The sequence below is a fragment of the Symphalangus syndactylus genome, chromosome 19 (assembly GCF_028878055.3).
Source record: "Symphalangus syndactylus isolate Jambi chromosome 19, NHGRI_mSymSyn1-v2.1_pri, whole genome shotgun sequence".
Taxonomy (NCBI): domain Eukaryota; kingdom Metazoa; phylum Chordata; class Mammalia; order Primates; family Hylobatidae; genus Symphalangus; species Symphalangus syndactylus.
This window is the reverse complement of record NC_072434.2, coordinates 57,848,024-57,870,957: the sequence shown is the minus strand read 5'-3', so window position 1 is coordinate 57,870,957 and position 22,934 is coordinate 57,848,024. Positions and strand designations below refer to the sequence as shown.

Sequence of the window (22,934 nt, the reverse complement as noted above, 5' to 3'; positions counted from 1 at the left end):
ACTTCTTATTTAAATACTAGCTTGGGATGTCAGAAGGGCATTGGGTGGGCCCTGGTCCAGCTTCACCATGGGCTGGAAGCAGGACCTCTGGTACAACCTACACCTCTCCGGCTTCAATCCTGTCACCATGGAATGGGGTATGGGTCTCTGCCCCATCTTTGCCTAAGACCCTTGGGAAGATCACAGGCCATCATGGGAGAAATTAGACAATCTCAGAGCATGGCTGTGGAACACTGGTTGGGGGGTAAGGAAGGAGGGAAGAGAGAGCTGACTATGCCCTGTGTGGGGAACATACCCTCAATTCCTTTCTTTACTTGGAAAGTCATCTATATGCTTCAGTGTTGATTTTGGAATTCTCCTCCTCCAAGAAGTCTTCCCTGACCTACCTACCCACAGGCTGGGTCAGAGGCCTCCCAGTCTCATAGACCTGACCATAGCATGTGGTCATTGCTTCCCCCATTATTTTCAGGGTAGGGACCACATCTAGGTCCCAGGCATTTTGCACGGTGTCCGCCCAGAGTGGGCGCCAGGGACGTCTAGGGGCCGGTTGAGTCCTGACTACCCCTGCAGCCTTGCCCAGCCCTCCACCCTCTGGCTCTCCTTGCCCTTTCCTCCTTACTTCTGCTCCCCTGGCTCCCAAAGTGGAGAAGGAGCTGGGATGTCATTTGCCCAAGTCGGCCCTCTCTGTGGGCCTCAGTTTCCCATCAGCACGAGGTGAACATTAAAATGTTCTTTCTGAGCCTAGGTAGGCTCCATGCAGGGCCCTGGGATAAAGCCAGAAATCAGAAACACTTCCTCAACAAATGACTGTAAGACCCCACCCAATGGCATCCATATTAAATACAAGAAGGGCCATTACATCTGCAGGTGCCAGGGAAGGACCCTGAAAATGTGCGTGGACAAGTGAAAAATCAGCGGGCTACGTGCGCACGCCGGTGGGGGCGCCACGTGGGCGAGGGCGCGGCCCACAGCTCCGGGGCGCATCACAAGGCCCGGGTTGCCATGGCAGCTGCGGAGGCGGGCGGCGCGCAGGCCTGCCATGAGGGAAAGCCAGGATGCCGCCGGAGCTCATGGCTGGAACCGCGTCGGCTCCGTGGCCACCAAGTGGTTCACCGGGGCGCCCTTCGGGGTGCAGAGCCACAGGTGGGGCCGTTTGCGTCCTGGGCTCACGCCCACGGTCCAAGGCAGCTGCTGCCCACCCCGAAGCCACGCTTGGCCTCGGCAGAGAGGGTGTCCACCTACACACGGGGCTGAGCCTGGCCGGGAGGGGAACCAGAAGAGTGGGGGCCGGCAGTGAGGAGGGGCTGGGCTTTCTCTCCCCCTCATGCTTACTGCTCTTTCCTGCGCAGGGTTCTTTTACCATCTAAGTGAGTTCTTTAAAACCATTTCAAGAGCACTTACTATGTGCCAGGTTTAGAGAGGTCACATGGCCTGGTCCATAGTAGGCCACTCAGCTCAAAAGTGGTGGGTGGGATTTCAGCCCAGGTGCCTGTCTTCCATTCATTCATATTCCACTCTGTCTCTTTCTCTCTCTCACCTACTGTGTTCCAGGCACAGTTCTAGGATCTGGGGCTACAGCAGTGAACACAACAGCAAAGCCCTGTACTCATGGAGTTTGCTCTCTTCTGTGGGGGGTGGGGTTGGATAATAAACAAAAGTATGTATATCTGTAAAACGTTGGGTATTGGTAAGGGCTGCGGAGAAAAATGAAGCTGGGAGGAGGAGCTGGCGGGTGGGGTGGGGTGGAAGCGGCCTGGAACATTCGAAGCCACTGCAACTCCACTACTTTTCTTTCATGAGTTTGCTCCGAAGTCACCTTCCCAGGCAGCCAACTCCCCCATGCTCCAGAACTGCCCACGCCAGGGCCAGGTGCCAGGCACAGGGCTCTCACTGGGCCACCGTCCCTCCCTAGGTTTGACATCTCTGCTGTTTATCCCAACCGGAAGAAGTTCAGCACCTTCACTGAGGCCCCATACTCCACGCGTTATTCTGCCCAAGTGGTGAGTTTGCACAGCTTCCCTGACTCCTCCCACAGGGTCTGGCTGCTGCCCCTTCGAGCTGCCTACTGTGGTGGATGAGCTGAACTGTAGAAGGGGCGTACCTTCTACCTTCTTCCGGCACAGAGCTGGGCCCACAGTGGGGGCTTCCAGTGTGTTTGATAAATGAGGGACTGCAGCACTCCCAGCTTGTGCACTGACTACCTCTGGGCTCTTGAAGGAGCTATTATACCTTCCTGCAGTGTGAGGGTGCAGTGACAGAGGATGTCACGATTGCACCTTGAGTGTCAAGCCTGTTGGTGCCAGCCTTAGTGCTGAGGGTGGGAGCCACAGCGGGGATTGCCTACTCCCTTCCTCCGGGTCAGGGTGGTGGCTTGGTGAGGGCCTGCTCTGTGGGTAGACTGGGCAGGCGTGGCTGTCACAGCTCTGACCACACTCTGACTCAGTCCCACATAGGCCCTGGGACTTACAGCTCCAAGGAAACCTGCTTCAGCAAGAGGAAGCTGATGAATGAGGTGGACACAGGCTGGGCCAAGGCCCAGGAAGCCACGCGGCTGACCCAGCTACCCCACTTCCAGTACCAGGCCATCATGAAAGAGAAGCGGCTGAAGGTGAGGCCTCTGGGGCCATGCCTCTCCCTCTCTGGTGCCAGGTCTTCCTGTCCATTGCAGCTGCTCCGTGTGGCCTTCAGTGTCCTCCCAAGGCCAGATGGAGATTATCCTTGAAGGAACACCATCATGCCTTGGGCTTCTTCCTGCGTGGACTTTCCCAAGTTTAAGGCTTTCATTTTCTCTCTTCTCTTGGCACAGGAGCAAAAGCTGGGGCCTGGCTCCTACAACCTCAAAGACTTCTTAGAACAGCTGCAGGAGAAACCATGTAGCACCCGGGGGCTGCTCAGCTCTGGGGAGGTTCGCTTCCGAGGACTCATCGGAGTAGGTGTTCTCATGTCTGGAGTCCCGAGCAAAGAGCCTGGCATACACTGGGTGCTCAACAAATTCATTCACTTATATACCCATCCAGCCAGCCAGCCAGGAATAAGGATTAAGCACCTCCTAAGTGGCATACACTGTCCTAGGCCTTGGGGATCTAGCAGTGACGAAGACAAGGTCCCTGCTCTCATGAAGTAGATGTCCTAGTGTTAGAAATAGTAGTACAAAGAAGGAAATATAATACATATATAAGCAGGGCTATGAACACAAATTAGACAGGGAAAGGACAGGCAGTGATGGTGGTGCAATTGATAGAGAGTAGTCAGGGCTCTGGGAGGAGGTGACATTTGAGGAAACCTACAGGTCATGAGCAACGGAGACTTGCAATGTCTGGTAGAGCATTCCAGGCATTGGAAGCAGCAGAGGCTAAGGCCTTGAGGTGGGAACATGCTTGTCAAATCAGACCGGCAGGCAGGAGGCCAGTGTGGCCGGAGGGCACTGGCCGAGGGTGGGAGGAGGCAAGCGAGAGGGCAGAGGAGTGAAGGGCTGGGTCACGAGGACCCTGCAGCCAAGGTGGGGCCTTGGTGTTATTCCAGGTGCTGCCAGGGGGCAGTGGAGGGCTTTGACAGGAGGAGGACCTAACTTACCTTTTTAGAGGAATACCCTCATGAGGGCCAGGGTTGGGAGGAGGCGATGGTGCTGAGAGGTGGGGGTGGCAGCACTGGGGGATGATGATCTCATCAGGAGGACACTGAGTGAGGCTGACACTCAGTAAGGGCACGAGGGAAAAGGCAGGAGTCACCCCCTACCAAGGGAGCCAGCGCTGCAGTTTGTTGGCCTGGACCTCTCTGAGCTGGACACTCTGTTATCCTTCTCCCAGCCCCTCACATAGGCCATGCTCTTTCACATGGGGCTTTGCCCCTGCTGTTCTCTCGGCTAGGAATGCCCTTCCTCCCTTGGCAGCCTCTTCTCCTTGGGCATGCCTACTCATCCTGCAGCTCTCAGCTTCCAGAAGCCTTCCTCAGCCCCGCTAGGTGGCGTCTCCCTTCCTAGGAGTCTCCACTGTAGTTGTGTGTTTAGCATCCCTCCCCCACTGGACAGCAGCCCCTGAGGGCAGACCACGTCTGCCTGGTTCCTTCACTGTAGCATTCTGAGGTTCTCGCAGTGCCTGGCACACATGGGCACACAATAAGTATTTGTGGACTGAATAAGTGCATGCATCCTAAATATCAGGTGCTCCAAAACATTCTCTCTAATTCTTTGCAACCACTCCAGATGAGGCCCTGGAGGCTCAGAGAAGATAAGCAAGTTGCCCCAGAATGCACAGCTGCCAAGTGGGCAAGCTGGGATGCACACATGGGAATGTCCAACCCTAGAGCCAGGGTCTTTCTCCTACACCTCACCACTGGGAATGCTTCTATGAAGGCTGGAAATTACTCCTGACAGGGTCTGGGGATGAGCAGATGCATCTTCAGGTGCAGAAGCTGTAACTGTAACTTAGGGAGAGGGGATACCTGGAGCATTTAAAAATGTCATTACCGTCCAATCTAAAGTAATAATAGTGGACATGTAACATAGCACCTACCACGTGCTAATTAATTTCATGTTCATGACAACCCTATGAAGCAGGCACTATCATTATGTCCATTCTACAGATGAGAAAAATGGAGTACAGAGTGAGTAACCTACTGCCCAAGGTCATGAAGCTACCAACTGGCAGAAGTAGGCTTTTGAATCCCAGGTGTCCAACATGTACCTTGCATTTCACCCACAGGTTTGGCCCCCATAGTTCTTGGACTTTGCCCCCTGAGTCTCTGTGGAGGCCAAGGCCTGGGTGTGGGAACTCAGCCAAGCTGATGGCAGGGGAGCTAGGGGGACAAGCCTGGCTCTGTTTCCTTCCTGCCTTTGCTCTTTTTGTCTTCGTCACTCTTTTTGCCTGGGGGACCTTCCCACCTTCCCTCGTACCTGTCTTTGGGGATCCTTCTCAAAGTCCAGCCTGAAAAAAAAAAACCAAAAACTTAAAAGTGATGATTCATTCATTTCCACACTCCCCCTCTCCAATTAATCATTCCTGTTTGAGTCCCCAAAGCTCAGACAACATAACATTCTAGTTAAAACCATAGGCTTTCCCATCAGCCCAAGTGTGGCACTGAACCTCTGAACCTGGTTTTAAGGAAGAAAATAGGATCATCCTGACGAAATGCCCAGCGCTGGGCTTCCCTCCGGGTTCCAGGAGCAGGGCCATTCTCACCCTTGGTATAACCCTCATCTTCAAAGTCTCCCAGGTCCTGTGGTGCTCACTGCCCACCCACCCCGGTGCCTTCCACAGAGCCTGGCAAACAGTAGAGGCTCAGAAAGGTTATGGATTTTGGAGTTGAAGCTCTCATGCTGTCTCTTTCTGGAGGGGGGACCTGAGACATGCAGTTTGCCTCTCTGAGACTCAGTTTCCCCATCTGTTAATTGTGGCTGGTGCTGACTTGGTCTTTCCCAGTCACTGCCAGGACCAAGATGTTAAGGCTTGTGAAGCACCTAACACACCATGCAGGGATCCAGCTATCCTTGGGGGCTTTCTCCAGAATGTACGTGGGAACCCTGGAAGGAGACATGTAGTTCCATTCCTGTGGGAGCGAACAAATCTGATGCCCTTAGTGGCCTGACTCCCCATGCAGAGGTCCCTGCCCTCCCCGCCCCAACCTGCTTCCCCAGGGCCAGGTTCCAGGCTCAGAGGTAAGGCACGGCTGAGCCATCTATGGAGCAGCAGTGACCCCGCGTGGCTAAAAGGTGCAGATCAGCAGAAAGCGTCCTGCCAGGTCTCTACCCAAGGTGGACTGCTCTCTTCACTCTGCCTACAAAATCACGCTTCTGACCCAGGCAGCCCAGGTCCCAGATGGTCATTCCAACCAGTTCCTAACCTTTCCTCCTGCCCCCCAAGACATTCAGCCACCCCACCCTGACTTACCATGTGTCGGTGTCCACTCTGTGCCAGACACCGTTGCCTGTGAGCCTCCACTACTGCTCGCACCTTCACTTCCAAGTTCAACCTCTTCTCCAGGGCCCTACTGGCCCGTCCATGCCATGTGTCACTGCCTCTTCCCTGCATCTCACGCTCTGACACGGTGAGCTCTTCGCTGCTCCCCAAGCACGTGCCATTCCGCCCAACCTCCTTCCCTTGCTTGCAGACATTATTTAACTTCATCGTCATTACCTGGAAGAAAGTATTCCTATCCCATGGTACCAGTATGGACCATGAGACTCAGAAGGCCCGAGGTCACTCAGCTAGGAGGCAGCAGAGCCAGGATCTGAACCCAGAATGGCAGTCCTTCCCTGTCACAGCACTGTTCACAGCACATTGAGAAAGCCCTCATGTCACGCAGGGCCGTGGTGCAGGGGTGTAAATGTTGGAATTGCCGAATCCACCAAAGCAGGCAACTGCCTCAGGTGGCAGCAGGAGGAAGGCGTCTTTCCCAGGAGAGACGACATGTGAGCTGGCTTTGCAGGAGCAGTAGAATTGTCCAAGGCAAAGAGGGCAGGAAGGGCATTCTGGGTGGTGGTTACAGCATGAGCCAATGAGGGAAGAAGGTTGGGTGGAATGGCATGTGCTTGAGGAGCAGCAAGAAGCCCACTATGTTGGCCAAAGTGTGCAATGTAAGGAGGGGGCGGTGAGATATAACTTGCACAGGCCAGTCCAAGTTCAGCCGGGGAAGAGGCTGAACTTGGAGGTGAAGGTGTGAGCAGTGGTGGACGCTCACGGGCAAAAATGTTGTGTGTCAGAGGGCAGGTAGCAAGCGGGCACCCTGAAAATCCCATTCCCTTCTTGGGGATGGCTATCTCAGGTGTCTGTTCCTCAGGCACACTCAGCACAAGGAGTGGTTCTGATGGCCTGTATGCCCCCACCCCCGCCCCACAGAACTACTATCCAGGCCCTGGAAATTATGGGGAGAAGGGCAATCCATACACCAAGCTGGAGGAGAATGCCTGGAACCGGTCCCATTCCGAGGGCCTCATGTGCAGGATGAGCAACAAGCCGCACCCCCGGCCTCATCAGGTACCCCCTCGGCTGGCCAGGCCTTGCCTGCCTTCCCGTCCTGCAGGGGCACTCCCAGGGCAGAGGGGGAAGCTGAGCTCTCCTGCAGGCCTCATCACCTCTGCTGTGCTCTAGGGGAGTGGTCTGGGACCCGGCACCTACTCCTTCAAAAGCGACCTTGAGACATACGTGGCACGATCCGTCGGCACCCGCGGCCCCTATGACACATTCTCTGGTGATCGGAGCAAGCCACTGCCTTATGGGCACTACTCCATGCAGGTGTGTACCCAGGGGTTGAAGGGTATAGTCCATGCCCCAGCAGGATGACAGGCCTCACTAGTCAGCACCAGGAACACCAGCCTGTGCGCCAGGCACCGGGCCGTTCCCACACCCCCTCACTTCACCCTCACAGCCAGGGCCGGATCCAGTTTCCCATGTTAGGTAGGGAAAACCGAGGCTGGCCACATGGCTGGAAGGAGCAGAGCTGGGATTTGAACCCAAGGACGTCTGTCTGACTTCACTGCCGGCTGTCTCCTCTGCACTGGCATGAAGTGCCCAGGAGGTGAAGATGGGCCACAGTGCCAGGGGAGCTTGGCCATGAGGAAACTTGATGGCACAAGGTGGTGGTGTCCTCCTGTTTTGGAAACAGCAGGCATTATAGACCAAGCTGGCTGGGTCAGTGCCAACGCTGTTAACAAAGCAGAAAACAGGAGGCCCAGGAAGGGAAATTGAGGTAGAATTTTATCTTGATATCTCACAGCTTGCTGCGCTTTGCTTGCTTTGTGCTCATAGCCACTGGAATTAAGTTTTGTCTAATTGCCTGTTTAGCTTGTCTCCGTTATGAATTCTCGCAGTGGGTATGATTAAGCCAGGTAGTAGGTGAGGCACAGGGGAAAGCAGCCCTTGCGGAACTTACATTCTAGTGGGGAAAGAAACTCAGTCATCAATGAATAAGAAAAAAATTATCGAGTGTGAGCAGGCAATGAGTGCTATGGCAGAGCTCAGGAGCGCTTAGGAGGGTGGTGGTTCACGTAGAAGGACCTCAGGACCAGCTGGCAGGTAGCCACTGAGCTAAGGCCTTCGACCTGTCTGCTCCCTGGAGCCCCCCAGACCTCCCCATGAGCAGCTATGGCAGGGGTCAAGGGACCCTCCTCAGGCACTGTGGCCAGTGCCCATTCTGGCTGGCCAGCGCCCAGGCCACGCTGTTTGCTTTTGTTTGTAAGACTTTTTTTTTTTTTAGATCAGTTTCAGATTCAAAGCAAAATTGAGTGGAAAGTACAAGGAGTTCCCATGTACCCACTGCCCTCTCCACACCACGCACAGCCTCCCCCACCACCACCATCCCACGGCAGCCTGATCTGTTTGCTGCAGTTGAAGAACTGATACGTCATTATCGCCGCAAGTCTGTGGCATACCTTAGGGTTCACTCAGATGGTGTACATCCTGTGGGTTTGGCCAAATGTGTGACATGCAGCCACAATTTTAGTATCATACAGAATAGTTTCACTGCCGCCCAAATCCTCTCTGCTCCTCCAGTCACTCTGGTTTTAAATATTTAAGACATTGTTCTTGCTTAGAATAGTGCCAGACTCAATACATGTCCAACAAATGAAAGAAAGAAGAAATGGATGAAAAGCAGCTGGGCAGTAGGGTGTGGCAGGTGCATGGTGCAAGAGACTAACCCCACCCTGACCCGCTGGTTGGGGAAAGACTGACTGTTTCCAGCAGCCCAGGTCAGGGGGACCTTGAGGCTGGCCTGGCCTCCAGGATGTCTGCACAGCAGGATAGTAAGTGATGCCCCATTGCTTTTCTCTGGTTGCGGGGGAGGGTTGAGAAAGGAGCTCTTGATTTTCCTGGCATAGCAGATTCCTTTCTCTCTCTTTTTCTTAGGAAGAAAGGCCCAGGGAACTGATGAATTTCAAGAGCTTCGTAGAAGAACTTAACTCACATCACAATAAGAAGCATGGGGTTTTTTCTAAACTTCCCCGCAACCCGAAAACCCCTACAGAGAGGATTTACTGGGCCAACCTTAGCCAGTGCCCCCGCACACTGGTGAGTTCGCTCCTATGGCCGGCCTTCCTCTCTCGGAGGGCAGCTCTCCTTCCGGGGCTGGGCACAGGGTAGGGTGGCTAATTTCACGGGGAATAGCTCGGTCTTGGGATCAGACTGACTTGGTTTCCAATCCTGGTCTTGAACATTGGGACACTTTAGGTGAGACCTTGTTTGGGCGTCAGTTTACACCCCTGTCCTATGAAGATGGTGAAGTGGTTGTGAGTATTGGATGGCGCCCCGTACTCGGAGCCTACAGCATGGTGCCTGGTACCCAGGAAGCGCCCAGCCAGTGCCGACCTTCCCCCTGCGCCCCCCTCCTTTGGCCTCAGAGCGTTGGAGGATGGGCAGGGGAAACTGGAGCAGGGCAGAGTGCAGTCTACCCACTGGAGCCTCCCCACCTGCTCCGCCCAAGGGAGTGGTGCACTCGGCCCTAGTGTCAAAGCAGCCCTCTGGGGGTCTGAGCAGGTCCCCAAAGCAGGGTCTGCCCCTGCTAGGCACTTTCCAGCCTTCCTGAGGTAGGGATTATCATTTGCATTTCACTAAAGGAAACTGCAGCCCAGATCTGGAAAGGGATGTGCCAAGTTTCTCCAGCAAGGGTGAGAAGGGGCTGAGATTGGAACCCAGCTCATCTGGCTCCAGGTCTGGTGTGGTCTCCTTCCTCAGAAATGGGGTCTTCAGCCGTCTGGGCCCCACCAGACAATGAAGGCCCTTGGACACCTGAAAAGAGGCATCAGGCTGTGATGGGTGTTTGTTAGAGTGGATGGCATGGGTCATGAGGGCCCTTGTGCTGGGAGATAGCTGGGTACCTCCACCATCCTTGGCTCAAGACCCAGGGCTGCTGGATGGGTGGAGTCAGCTGGCCAGAGCCCTCACCTGCCCTGGGCCCAGGCTGACACTGCCAGAAACTCTCCAGGTTTCAGCCTTCCTTCCTTACTCGTAGGCCACATCTGGCCCCAGTTTCTGGCTTCCACAAGAGAAGAAATGTAAACCCGTCAACCAGCCCCCATTCCTGTTGACCTCCAAGGGGTCAGGCGCAAAGGCCTGCCAGATGATTATGGGAAGCTGGGTAAGTGGGCCTGGGGTGAGGGATACATGGGAACTCTCTTCTGCCTCTACAGCCAACATCAAAGCCTCTTTGTCCCCAGGTAACTGATGCTTTGAGTGAGCCATATGCTTCCCCTTTCTTTTCCCCAAGGGACCTGAGGTCCACTCCCACTGTCTTATTTTCCTAAGGCATTGGTTCTCAAACTTCAACTGGTGTTAGCATCACCTGCAGGACTTGTTAAAACACAGATGGCTGGGCCCCATACCAGAGCTTCTGATACAGTAGGCCTAGGTTGGGACGTGGGAATTTGCGTTTCCAACAAATTCAGGTGATGGGGATGATGCTGTTCCAGGGACCACACTTTGAGAACCAATGAGCTAAGAAACATCACACCGCAGCCATGCCATTCTCTTATTTTCCCAGAGAAATGCTCCTTCCATTCTCTGTGTTTGTCTTGGGCCTCAGGGGCAGCTGGTGAAGCTGGTGCATTTCCCACCCCTCGCTGAGCAAGGCCCCTCCTGGCCCCTTCCCTTTCCCACTCTCTTCCTTCTCTCCAGAGGCAGCCATCCCCAAGTGTGCGATGTAATCTTTAGTTAGTGTTCTTGTAAACCAGCTAAATTCTTGGCCTTGGGCTTTGACCTCATTCTGTTTCTTACTCCACCCCTTTTCAGTTTGTAATGCACCTTTTATTGGAGTCTAATAATCATAGAGAAAGGCACTGAGTCCTAAGTGCACAGCTCCATGAATTGTCACATAATGGTCGTAACTACTCCCCAGAGCATTTAACAGCTCTCATTTCCAGCTCCCTAAGAGCCCCTGCCATTCCCACCCCCACCCCAATTAGAGAGCCTGTTGTCCTGACTTCCAGTAGCACGGGTCAGCTGCCTCACCTCCTTACCTCCCACCACGGTGGCAAGGTCCTCAGCGTGCCCAGACCCCAGTGACCGATTGTTGTGAGGACCAGCTGGTTGTCCCCAAATCCTTCCTTTTTTCACCTCTAGCCTGCACTCCCTGCAGGGGAGAAAGTCTTTACCTGAGAGTCCCCAAGTGAAATGTTTAGACCAGAGCCAGATGACCCTACTGCTACCACAGAGCCAGCCACTGTGAAGTGGGAAGGGCTGATGTGAGGTCTGGGTTCTGGTGGCTCAGCTGGCCGCACCCCACAGGGCGGGAGAGCCCCTCTGCTGGCACCCCCGAAACCCGGGCGCCTCATGAAACAGGCTTCTCCCTTGTGGGAGGCAACTTCTGTTTAGCATGGGATCAGCTTCTGGGTCCTAACATCTCCCCAGCCCACCCCTCAGGACTGCTTCTCCGCAGATGGCTGGGTTCTTGTCCTGCCTTTATTCTGCCCTTGTCGTGTTACCTTGGGCAAGTTGCATCTCCTTTCCCAACCTCTCTGTCGGTGCCTCTAGGATCTGTGACCCCGATATCTGGGTGGGATGCTGTATTCCCTTCCTAGGGCTGCCACAAACTAGGTGGCTTAAAGCAACAGAAATATTCTCTGACAGTTCTGGAGGCAAGAAGTCTGAAATCAAGGCGTCTGCAGGTCCATGCTCCCTCTGAAACCTGTTGAGAAGAATCCGTCCTTGCCTCTTCGTAGCTTCTGGTGGTGGCCAGCAATCCTTGATGTTCCTTGGCTTGTAGTCGTCACTCCAATCTGTCTCCTGGCATGGCTGTCTTCCTGTGTGTCTCTTCTTAAGAGGACACATTGGATGAAGGGCCCACCTTACTGCAGTATGACTTAATCTTAACTAATTATGTCTGTAGCAACCTTTTTTCCAAATAAGGTCACATTCTGCGGTCCTGGGGTTGCTCGGGGTTGGGACCTCAACATATCTTTTTGGGAGACACAATTCAGTTCATAACAGATGGAGTAGGGAAGCGTCCAAGGGGAGGAGAGGAAGCCGAGACGCAGTCTCCAAGCCAGGCTTGCTAATGTCCTGCTGTCCTCTCCCTGTTGCAGAACCCAGTAGGTGTGGGCCGCTACCTCAACACCTGGCTGATGGAGACAAAAGACAGGCGGCAGCGGTATCGATCCCTATTCCTGAGTGGATCCAAACGCTACCTCACAGACCTGGCCCGGGACACGCTCATGCAGTGAGTGCAGCTGGGGCTGCAGGCGAAGGGGCGAGGGCGGTGGGGGGGTCTTACTCCGGGGTGGGCTGGTGGTTCCCATGTTTGGTTCCCATGGGAACACAGCTTCTGCCCCTAATGCCAGCCAAACAGCAGAGGCAGTGGAGGGACGTTCACGTTCAGATCCTGGCTCTGCCACTTACTGGACGTGTGAGGTGGGGCATGCTGTGTAACTTCGCTGAGCCTCATTTCCTTCAGCTGTCAAAAGAGCAGATGTTTGAGGAGACCCAAATGAAATGATCTGTTGAAAACCCTTGGTAAGGAAAAGGTACTCAATCAACCCTAAATCTGCCACCCAGAGCCCATACAGTCCAGTCTCGGCTCTCAGTGGCTTTACCACGTGGAATCTGTTTCTTGGTGTTCATAATGGGGTTGGTAAAACTCATTTCATGAGGTTGCAAAGCCTAAGAAGGGAAAGGTACATTAAATACTGTGGCAAACTATACAACAGCTTGTAAATGTTAGCTGCTGCCATATTTTATTGACCTAAGAGGCCATCAATTGTAATATAGTAGCAATTTCAGAAATGTTACCATGTTGACAAACATGCACTTTATAATCCAGTATTTTTTTTTTTTTTTTGAAATTATGGTGAGGACATGAGGACCAGATTCTGAGGGCCAGATTTCTCAGGAGAAATCAGCTTTTAAATGTAATTTTAAAGAATTTTTTTTTTTTATCAAAGTAGTGCTGTGTCTTCCTCCTTCTCAACTTACCCCCTTGTTTTGGTGGGTTCCTGAGAAAGGGCTGAAGAAGGTAAGATTTTTGATAGAATGTATGCCTGAAAATGTTTATTTTTCCTTTCTGCACATCTGATCAATAGTTTGGTTGGAAATAAAATTCTAGGTTGGATATAATTTTCCCTCTGAATTTTGAAGGCCTTTCATAGCCTCCTAGCTTCAAATATGGTTGTTGAGAAGTCTTATGCCTTTCTGGTTTTCTGTGCTGTGTATGTGATCTGCATTTCCTTCCTGGAAGCTTTCAGGATCTTCTCTTTGTACTTCCTGTTCTGATGCGTCTTGGCATGGGTCTGTTTCATCCTTTGTGCTGGGTACTTAGTGGCTTCCCTCCATCTGGAGACTCAGCACCTTCTATTCTGAGAGAATCTTCTGAGTTTTGTCTTTGACGATTTCCTCTCCTCTGTGTTCTCTCTGCTGCCTTTCAGATATCTCTTTTAGATGAATGTTAGATGCCCTGGTTTGGCACTCTAGTTTTCCTTTTTTTTTTTTTTTCTTCTCTCTTCTTTCTTATTTTCCATCTTACTTTTCTGTTCTACTTTCTGGTAAAATTTTCTTGTCCTTATCTACCCTATTATTACTTTAAAAATTTTGGCTGTCATATTTTTTAGCTTCCAAGAGTTCTTTTGTTGTGGATTGCTTTTTTCTTTCTTCTTTTAATAGCACCCAGTTCTGTGTCATGTATGCAGTGTGCAGTATGTTCTTTTTTTTTCTTTTAAGATGAGATCTCACTCTGACACCCAGCCTGGAGCACAGTGATGCAATCTTGGCTCACTGCAACCTCTGCCTCCCAGGCACAAGCGATCCTCCTGCCTCAGCCTCCCAAACAGCTGGGATTACAGGCATGTACCACCATGCCTGGCTAATTTTTGTATTTTTTGTAGAGGCCAGGTTTCGTCATGTTGTCCAGGCTGGTCTTGAACTCCTGAGCTCAAGTAATCTGCCCATCTCAGCCTCCCAAAGTGCTGGGATTACAGGTGTGAGCCACTGCGGCTGGCTGCAGTATGTTCTTTTATCTAAGGATGTTAATTAAGTTTTCCTGAAGTTCTTTTGCCTCCTGTGTTGTCTCCAATTCTTCCAAGTTCCTTTTTTTCTTTTGCTTGTTTGTTCGTACTGAAAAGGAAAGCACTAAATAATACTGTGAGTCTGGGTGGGGCCTGTCAGTCACTGTTAGTGATTGGCAGGGGATCTGGTCTTTCTGTTGAGACCCTCAAATGCCAGTGTCTCTAGGTGTTTTCTGTGGGACTGTTCAGCTTCTCTAGAAAACAATCCTGTGTCCTGGGTGGGGGTAAGTGTGGTTGTTGGCGATTAGAGGAAGGAGACTGGGCTGTCTCATTCAGCATATGGGCTGCCTCCTACCCCCTCTTCTCATCCTGGGACCTGTCTGCCTACATTCCACTGTGCGCCTCCTCCTAGCCTCCTGGAATCTATCCACAAAGCAAACCTCCAGTCTACTGCTGGCTGGGTGAGGAGTCAGCAGGAGGTCGTGTCTAGATAGGATCTCATTCTGTTACCCAGGCGGGAGTGTAGTGGCACAATCAGAGCTCACAGCAGCCTAGAACTCCTGAGCCAAAGTAATCCTCACCTTGGTCTCCCATGTAGCTGCAACTGTAGGTGCATGCCACCACGCCTGGCTACCTTTTTGTTTTTATTTTTGTAGAGACAGAGTCTCACTATGTTGCCCAGGCTTGTCTTGAACTCTTGGGCTCAAGCTGTCATACCGCTGTGGCCTCCCAAAGTGCTGGGATTATAGACATGAGCCACTGTGCCCGGCCTGACCTGTTTTTTAAGATACCTGTGTGTCCCATTCCTAGATCTTTCTGAGGTTTTGTGGCAGGAGTTGGCAAGTGTCTCCTCAGCTTTCCCTACCCTCCCTCCCTCCCTCCCCTCCTTCCTTCCTTTTCTTTTCTTTTCTTTTCTTTCTTTCTTTCTTTCTTTCTTTCTTTCTTTCTTTCTTTCTTTCTTTCTTTCTTTCTTTCTTTCTTCTTTCTTTCTTTCTTTCTTTCGTTCTCTTTTCTTTCTTTCTTTCTTTCGTTCTCTTTTCTTTCTTTCTTCCTTTCTTTCTTCCTCTCTCTCTCTTTTCTTTCTTCCTTTCTTCTTTCCCTTCCTTCTTTCCTTCTTTCCTTTCTTCCCTCCCTCCCCCATCCCTCCCTATATTTCTTTTCTTTCTTTCTCTTTCTTTCTTTTCTTTCTTTCTTTTTCCTTTTCTTTCTTTCTCTCTCTCTTTCTTCTTTCTTTCTCTCTCTCTCTTCCTTCCTTCCTTCTTCTCTCCCTCCCTACCTCCCTTCCTTCCTTCCCTCCTCTCTCTTTCTCTCTTCCTTCCTTCCTTTTCTTTTCTGCTGTCTTTCTCTCTCTTCTTTTCTTTTCCTTTTTTACAGTGCAGTGGTATGAACATGGCTCACTGCAGCCTCGACTTCTCAGGCTTAAGCGATTCCCCAACCTCAGTCTCCCTGGTAGCTGGAACCGCAGGTGTGCACCAGCGCACCTGGCTAATTTAAAAAGGTTTTTTTTTTTTTTTATAGAGACAGGGTCTCACTATGTTGCTAGGGCTGGTCTCAAACTCCTGGCTTCAAGTGGTCCTCCCACCTCGGTCTCCCAAAGTGCTGAGATTACAGATGTGAGCCACCACGCCTGGCCTATTTTTAGTTTTTTAAAGAAACTTCCATACTGTTTTCCATAATGGCTGTTCTAATTTACATTCCCACCAAAAGCATGTAAGAGCTCCCTTTTCTCCACAACCTTGCCAGCATTTGTTACTTTTTGTCTTTGTGATAGTAGCCATCTTAACTGGAGTGAGATGATATCCCTCAATTGGGGTTTTGATTTGCATTTCCCTGATGATTTGTGATGTCAAGCATTTTTTCATATACCTGTTGAGCATTTGTATGCTTTCTTTTGAGAAATGCCTACTCATGTCCTTTGCCCACTTTTTTTGTTTGTTTGTTTGTTTGAGATGGAGTTTCGCTCTGTCACCCAGGCTGAAGTGCTGTGGCGTGATCTCGGCTCACTGCAACCTCCACCTCCTGGGTTCAAGCGATTCTCTTGCCTCTGCCTCCTGAGTAGCTGGGATTACAGGTGTACACCACCACCCCCAGCTAATTTTTGTATTTTTAGTAGAGACAGGGTTTCACCATGTTGGCCAGGCTGGTCTTGAACTCCTGACTTCAGGTGATCCGACCACCTTGGCCTCCCAAAGTGCTAGGATTATAGGCATGAGCCACTGCACCCAGCCTGCCCACTTTTTAAATGGGAGTTTTATTATTGCTGTTGAGTTCCTTGAATATTCTGGATATAAGTTTCTTGTCTGATGAATAGTTTGCAGACAGTTTCTCCTATTCTACACGTTGTCACTTCACTCTATTGATTGTTTCTTTTGCTGTGCAAAAGCTTTTTAGTTTAATATAGTCCCATTTGTGTATTTTTGTTTTTGTTGCTTGTGCTTTTGAAGTTTGAGTCATAAAGTTGTTGCCTAGACCAGTGTACTAAAGTTTTTCCCTTATGTTTTATTCTAGTAGTTTTACAATTTTGGGTCTGACATTTAAGTCTTTAATCAATTTTGAGTTGATTTTTATATATAGTGAGGGGTCTAGTTTCATGCTTATGGATATTCAGTTTTTCTAACACCATTTATTGAATGGGGGTGCCATGTTGGCCAGGCTGGTCTCAAACTCCAATTTAGCTGATTCAATTCAGGATACATTTACTGAGTGCCAACAACATGCAAGGAAGTCTGCTGGGATCACCCCTGAAGGGGGCTGTGTGTAATGGTTGGAAGGAGCAGAGGCCTGGGAGGAAGGTGAACAGACTTTCTGTCCCTAATCTATACAGATCATTTCATCTTTTTCTGGCGTTGAGTACACATCTGTACTGGATACCTATGTTTAAGGCTATGGCTGTTCTTCCAAATTGCTTATAGTTGAGGATAGAGTGTATTGGAGGGGGAGAGAGGAAATACTATGAGAGTTCAGAGGAGGCAAATATTATATTGAATTTGGAGCCTTCCAAGCAGGGAGGGCTGCTTGGAAGAAGTGGCATTTGATCTGGTTCTCAAAAGCTGGATAAGAGTTGGGCTTGGAAAGGGGTAACAACTGTTAATCAAAGGTTGACTGTGTGCCAGGCACTGTACTCAGCTCTGTATAAACATCTTTCATCTGGGTGTAGTGGTTCATGCCTGTAATCCCAGCACTTTGGGAGGCTGAGACAGGCAGATCACCTGAGGTGAGACCATCCTGGCCAACATGGTGAAAGCATGTCTTTACTAAAAATACAAAAATTAGCCGGGTGCAGTGGCGGGTGCCTGTAGTCCCAACTACTCGGGAGGCTGAGGCAGGAGAATCGCTTGAATCCAGTGGCGGAGGTTGCAGTGAGCCGAGATCCCACCACTGCACTCCAGCCTAGGCAACAGAATGAGACTCCATCTCAATTTAAAAAAAAAATCATCTCTCATGGGCATCACAAAGCCCTGTGAGGTATGTAATAATTGCTTTTATTATATAGATGAGGAAACTGAGTAACTTTCCCAGGGCCACAGCGAGTTACTGACTGTAGCAGTTAGCTATTGCTACATAACAAGCCACCCAGAAACTCAGTGGCTTAAAACAATAGCCATTTGTTATTGTTCATGAGTCTGTGGCCTGGCTGGGGGCTGGCTGGTCTGGGATGGTCTTGGATGGAACAACTAGACTCTCTTCCACGCAGACTCTGGCCTTCAGTGGTGTAGCCCAGGCTTGCTCCTATGGAGGAGGCTGGGGTTTGAGAGAGGAAGTGTGCAAGGCCTTTTGCAGCCCAGCCTCAGCATGCCACACCATTATTTCTACCACATTCTCTTGGCCAAAGCAAGTTCTGTGGCCAGCCCAGATTAGAGCAGGGCAGGGGTTGGGGGGGAGTAGACTCTACCTCTTCATGGGAGAGGCTGCAAAGTCACACTGGAAAGGCCACCAATAGAAGGAGCTATGGAGGCCTGGGCCATTTTTGATCTCTGTGTAGTACAATCACAAAATAGGATTGGATCTCTGGTCCATCTGGCTCTAAGCAGTGTTCTTTTTCTTCTTCCAGGCAGGAGAAAAAAAATTAGGACAGAGGGAAGAGCATGAGTGAAGGAAAGGAAGCAAAAAGTTCAGGACCTATCTGGGCAATACTAAATGGCTCATTTTGAATGATGTGTGGGGTGTGTGGAGGGGAGTAGTGGAGAATAAGGCAGGAGAGGTGGTTCGGTCAGTCCTTAGAGGGCTGGAATGCTATAGCTAAGCCGCTTGGACTTCATCCTGTATTTAAGAAGCCACAGAACTTTTTTAAAGTTGAATTTACTTATTTATTTATTTATTTATTTTTGAGACAGTTTTATTTTGCTCTGTTGCTCAGGCTGGAGTGCAATGGCACAATCTTGGCTCACTCCAACCTCTGCCTCCTGGGTTCAAGCGATTCTATTGCCTCAGCCTCCCGAGTAGCTGGGATTACAGGCACCTGCCACCACACCCGGCTAATGTTTGTATTTGTAGTGGAGACAGGGTTTTGCCATGTTGGTCAGGCTGGTCTCAAACTCTTGACTTCAGGTGATCCACCTGCCTCGGCCTCCCAAAGTGCTAGGATTACAGGCGTGAGCCACCGTGCCCAGCCTAAAGTTGAACTTATTATAGTATAACTCACATGCAGTAAAATTCATTCTCTTTAGGTATACAATTCTATGAGATTTTGTTGTTGTTTTTTGAGATAGTGTCAACACTCTGTCACCCAAGCTAGAGCACAGTGGCGTGAACATGGCTCATGGCAGCCTTGACCTTCTGGGCTCAAGCAATCCTCCCACCTCAGTCTCCCAAGTACTGGGACTACAGGTGTGCACCACTACACCCAGCTAATTTTTAAATTTTTTGTAGAGACATGCTTTTGCCATTCTGCCCAGGCTGTTCTTGAGCACCTGGGCTCAAGCAATCCACCCACCTCAGCCTCCCAGAGTGCTGGGACTACAGGCATGAGCCACCACACCCAGCCCAATTCAATGAGTTTTGACAAATGCATGTAGTTGTCATACATATCACCTCAGGCAAGATATAGAATATTCCTATCCCCCTTGTGCTATCTGTAGTCAGTCTGCTCCTCCCACTGCCAACCCTGGCAACTCTACCATCCCTGGAGTTTTGCCTTTTGCAGAATGTCATATAAGTGGAATCATCTGTATGTAGAATTTTGTATCTTTTTCTTTCATGTTACACGGTGCTCTTGAGATTCAGCCATGCTGTTGTTGTGTGTATCATAGTTTGTTCCTTTTCAATGCTGAGTTGGATTGCATTGTATGGTTGTGACACAGTTTGTTTATCCATTCTTAAGTTGAGGGACATTTGGATTGTTTACAGTTTGGGGAATTTTTAATAAAGCTGCTATAAACAGTTACATACAGGTCTTCATGTAGACATATGTTTTTATTTCTCTCTGGTAAATATCTAGGAGTAGGATTTCTTTTTTTTTTTTTTTTTGAGACGGAGTCTCGCTCTGTCGCCCAGGCTGGAGTGCAGTGGCTCAATCTCAGCTCACTGCAAGCTCCGCCTCCCGGGTTCACGCCATTCTCCTGCCTCAGCCTCTCCGAGTAGCTGGGACTACAGGCGCCTGCCACCACGCCCGGCTAATTTTTTTGTATTTTTAGTAGAGATGGGGTTTCACCATGGTCTCGATCTCTTGACCTCGTGATCCGCCCGCCTCGGCCTCCCAAAGTGCTGGGATTACAAGCGTGAGCCACAGCGCCCGGCCTAGGAGTAGGATTTCTAAGTCATTTGGTGGGTGTGTGTATAACTTTGTAAGAAGCTGCTGAACTATCTTGAAATGGCTGGTCCATTTTGCACTCCCACCAGCAATGGATGAGGGGTCTAAAAGTTCTGCATCCTTGCCAGCACTTGATATTGTCAGGGTTTTTCTTTTCTAATTTAAGCCATTCTAATAGTATATTTCATTATGGTTTGAATTTGCATTTCTCCAGTGACAAGATGTTGAGGATCTTTTCATATGCGTCCTCCGATGTCTTCTTTTGGTGAAGTGTTTTCAAATCTTTTGCACATTTTAAACAAATGGGCTGCTTTGGGTTCCTTAGATATTCTAAGCATAAGTCCTTTATCAGATATATGTTTTACAAACATTTTTTCCCAGATATCCAGAAGGATTTTAATGGGAAGTAATTCTTGTGTTTAATAAACGTACTTATGGCATTATGGACTATTGCGGGGATAGAGACAAGGAGGCTGCCTCAATAATAGAGATGAGAAATGAGGCATGGGGCTGGGCCAGGGGCCGTGGGCATGGTGAGGAATGGAGAGACAGGAAGCGTGGAGACCCACTGGATGGTGGGAAAGACCTCTCTTACCCTGGTGAGTCCTCCCTCCTTTGACAAATATTTGTTAAGCACAGGTAATGATCTAGGCATAGGGGAAATACCAGTGAAGAAGTCCAAGTCCTGTGTTCACGGAGTTCACATCTTGCTGGGGAGAACAGACAACAAACAGATACATAAAGTGTGTAACATAAGGGCTGGCGGATGCTGTTTGACACACACAGCAAGGGGTTCTTATGGAAGTGCCATCTTCCGAAAGGCTCACGGGATGGGAGGTTGAGTCCTCAGGGTTTCCACTCATGGGAAAGAATTGGAGCAGTGGAGGGGAAGTGGGACTGAGGTCAGGGCTTACATTCTGGCCCTGATGCTGGCCTTCAGGTGACCTCAGGTAAGTTCCCTCCTCTCTCTGGTCCTTGGTCTTCCTCTCAGGGTTGGGTTAGATAATCTTCCAGGCACTATGATTTTATACCTGAAGTTCTTACAAGCCAACTTGGGTGCTTTAATGAGCTGAATTGGGTGTGAATTGCTGTAATCCCATCCTTAGAATCAGGCTGTTTTGTTGGAAAGATCTAGAAGTCATCAATTTTGGCCTCTCACCAATGTAGGATCTCCTGTGAAGCAGAACCAACAGGTACCTGCTCATTCCCTATGGGTGTCCCTCCAGGGTTGAGGAGCCCGCTCCCTTCCAAGGGATCACTTCCATTTTTAATTTTTTCTGTCTTTTTAAAGGGAAAGGATCACACCATTTACTAAGGGGAAGTGCCCTCCAACTGTGGATTACAATTCAGATCCTACTCCTTAAAGCCACATGTGAAGGACAGCCCGCAGTGACCGGAGAGCCCAAAGGCCTGAAGACAAATCTGGGGGTGAGAGCATGGGCGTGGGAGTGGGGTGTCTTAGAGAAAGGACACATGGGCCTGGGAGAGGGGAGAGATGTATGGGGATCACCTTTGCCGGAGCTGCATACCTGAAGGTCACAGTGTCTTCCGGGACAGCTGGGGACAGGTATCTTTTGTTGCAGGAGATCAATTATCCTGAGAACTCAACTCAGCCAGTGACATGAACATGGGGGCCAGAGAGCAGATGGACTGAAGGGATGGGATGTGATTGACACTCGTGGGACCCTTTCTATTCTAAAGCCAGAGTGCTTGGCTCCCTGTTTATTAAAGGTCAGAAAGTGGTGGGAGAGTGTAGCATGTATTACACGGCAATTCTAGGACTCTCCAGGAGCACCTCATTGCCATCCCAGGACGCTTCTGGAAGCTTAGCAGGGCCTCACTGATGAGGAAACTGCCAACCTCAGGCAATGTTCAGCCATGGGGAACATTGGCTTCACCCCGAGTCAGCCCTTGTGGGCACCCTTCCCTCACTGTTTCATGTCAGTGAGAATGGGGGAGCGGGTTGTCCCTAGAGGAGACTGGGATACCACAGCTTCGTCCACAAAGCTCACATAATGATAAAAAATACTTGAAACACTTTCTTCCATGCGTGAGTGTCTTACAAAAAGCAGTTATTCTCCTGTGTCAAAACAAATGTTTTTGAAGAAGTAAAGCCATCTTTATTCACCTTGCCAACGTATTGCACATGACCAGGTGCCCATGCCCACTAGGTGATCCTCAGAACCTGGTTGCCGCAGGACTGCCTATGTTTGACACCCATTCATTGTTATGTTACTTGTGGTCCATGTTGCAAGGGGGTGCTGAAGGCGTACTAAGAACCTGGACGTTAGGAGTGGGAAAAAACTGCGACCCTCCTGAGCAACCAGGGAGGTGCTAGAACCTGATGCTACTTTTTTAAGATTTATGTGCTGGAGTGTTCAACCCAATCACCCGCAGGACCACTTCTGGAGACTGAACTGGAATTCGATGGTTATGAAACATTTATTCATTTATTTTTGGGGGCTGAGGAGCTCTTTTTTTCTTTTTCCCCAAACAAAAGCGTTTAGGGAAAGTCCAATATAACAAACATGTAGCCACTTTGAATCAAGCTGGGTGAGGCCGGGAGACCAGCCCTCATGGCCAGCCCCTGTGCCCTCCTTCCCCAGGGATTGTTAGGAACCAGGCCGCGCAGTCGGAGGTGAGCAGTGGGTAAGCTCCGCCTCCTGTCAGATCAGCGGCAGCATTAGATTCTCACAGGAGCCGAACCCTATTGTGAACTGCACATGTGAGGGATCTAGGGTGCATGCTCCTTATGAGAATATAACTAATGCCTGATGATCTGAGGTGGAACAGTTTCATCCTGAAACCATCCTCTCCTGCCACCCCGCCCTACCCTGGTCTGTGGAAGAACTGTCTTTCATGAAACCGGTTCCTGGTGCCAAAAAGGCTGGGGAACGCTGTAATAAACGACTTACATCCAGAATATATATGTGAGTTCATATATATCTCAATAAGAACAACAACAAAAATGTATAAAAGATGTAACAGACACTTTACCAAGAAGATATATGGATGGCAAATAAACACATGAAAATAAACTCAATGTCATTAGGCATTAAGGAAATGCAAATTAAAACCACAATGAGATACCACTACCCACCTATTAGGCTGGCTAAAATTGAAAAGACTGACCATACCAAGTGTTGGTGAGAATGTGGAACTCTCGTATACTGCTGGTGGAAATGTAAAATGGTACAACTATCTTAGTTCATGTAGAAGATGTTAACATCAGGCTGGGTGCAGTGGCTCACGCCTGTAATGCCA

General features: G+C 50.1%; 1 protein-coding gene across 3 annotated transcripts; it reads left to right on the top strand.

The window, feature by feature from the left end:
- The first annotated feature begins 964 nt into the window (after positions 1-964).
- On the top strand, positions 965-21,413 carry CIMAP2 (ciliary microtubule associated protein 2). 3 transcript variants are annotated; one of them, XM_055235185.1, is made up of 11 exons: positions 965-1,143; positions 1,913-2,000; positions 2,444-2,608; positions 2,807-2,929; positions 6,834-6,971; positions 7,086-7,229; positions 8,841-9,002; positions 9,943-10,068; positions 12,011-12,144; positions 20,962-21,098; positions 21,254-21,413. In XM_055235185.1, exons 1-10 carry the CDS (start codon positions 1,040-1,042, stop codon positions 21,032-21,034), a joined length of 1,257 nt encoding a protein of 418 aa, XP_055091160.1. In that variant the 5' UTR covers positions 965-1,039; the 3' UTR covers positions 21,035-21,098; positions 21,254-21,413. The 3 variants fall into 3 exon arrangements, with proteins under 3 accessions (XP_055091160.1, XP_063469964.1, XP_055091161.1); XM_063613894.1 differs by lacking the exon at positions 21,254-21,413 and adding an exon at positions 20,777-20,863; XM_055235186.2 differs by lacking the exon at positions 2,807-2,929 and having other exon boundaries at positions 967-1,143.
- The last annotated feature ends 1,521 nt before the right edge of the window (positions 21,414-22,934 follow it).

What these genes read in the sequence shown, in the direction of transcription:
- CIMAP2 (XM_055235185.1), top strand. Translation starts at nt 1,040, where the DNA reads ATGAGGGAAAGCCAGGATGCCGCCGGAGCTCATGGCTGGAACCGCGTC. An exon ending in ATGGGCACTACTCCATGCAG is followed by an intron (nt 7,230 to 8,840) that starts GTGTGTACCCAG and finishes TCTTTTTCTTAG; the next exon opens with GAAGAAAGGCCCAGGGAACT. An exon ending in GCCAGTGCCCCCGCACACTG is followed by an intron (nt 9,003 to 9,942) that starts GTGAGTTCGCTC and finishes CCTTACTCGTAG; the next exon opens with GCCACATCTGGCCCCAGTTT.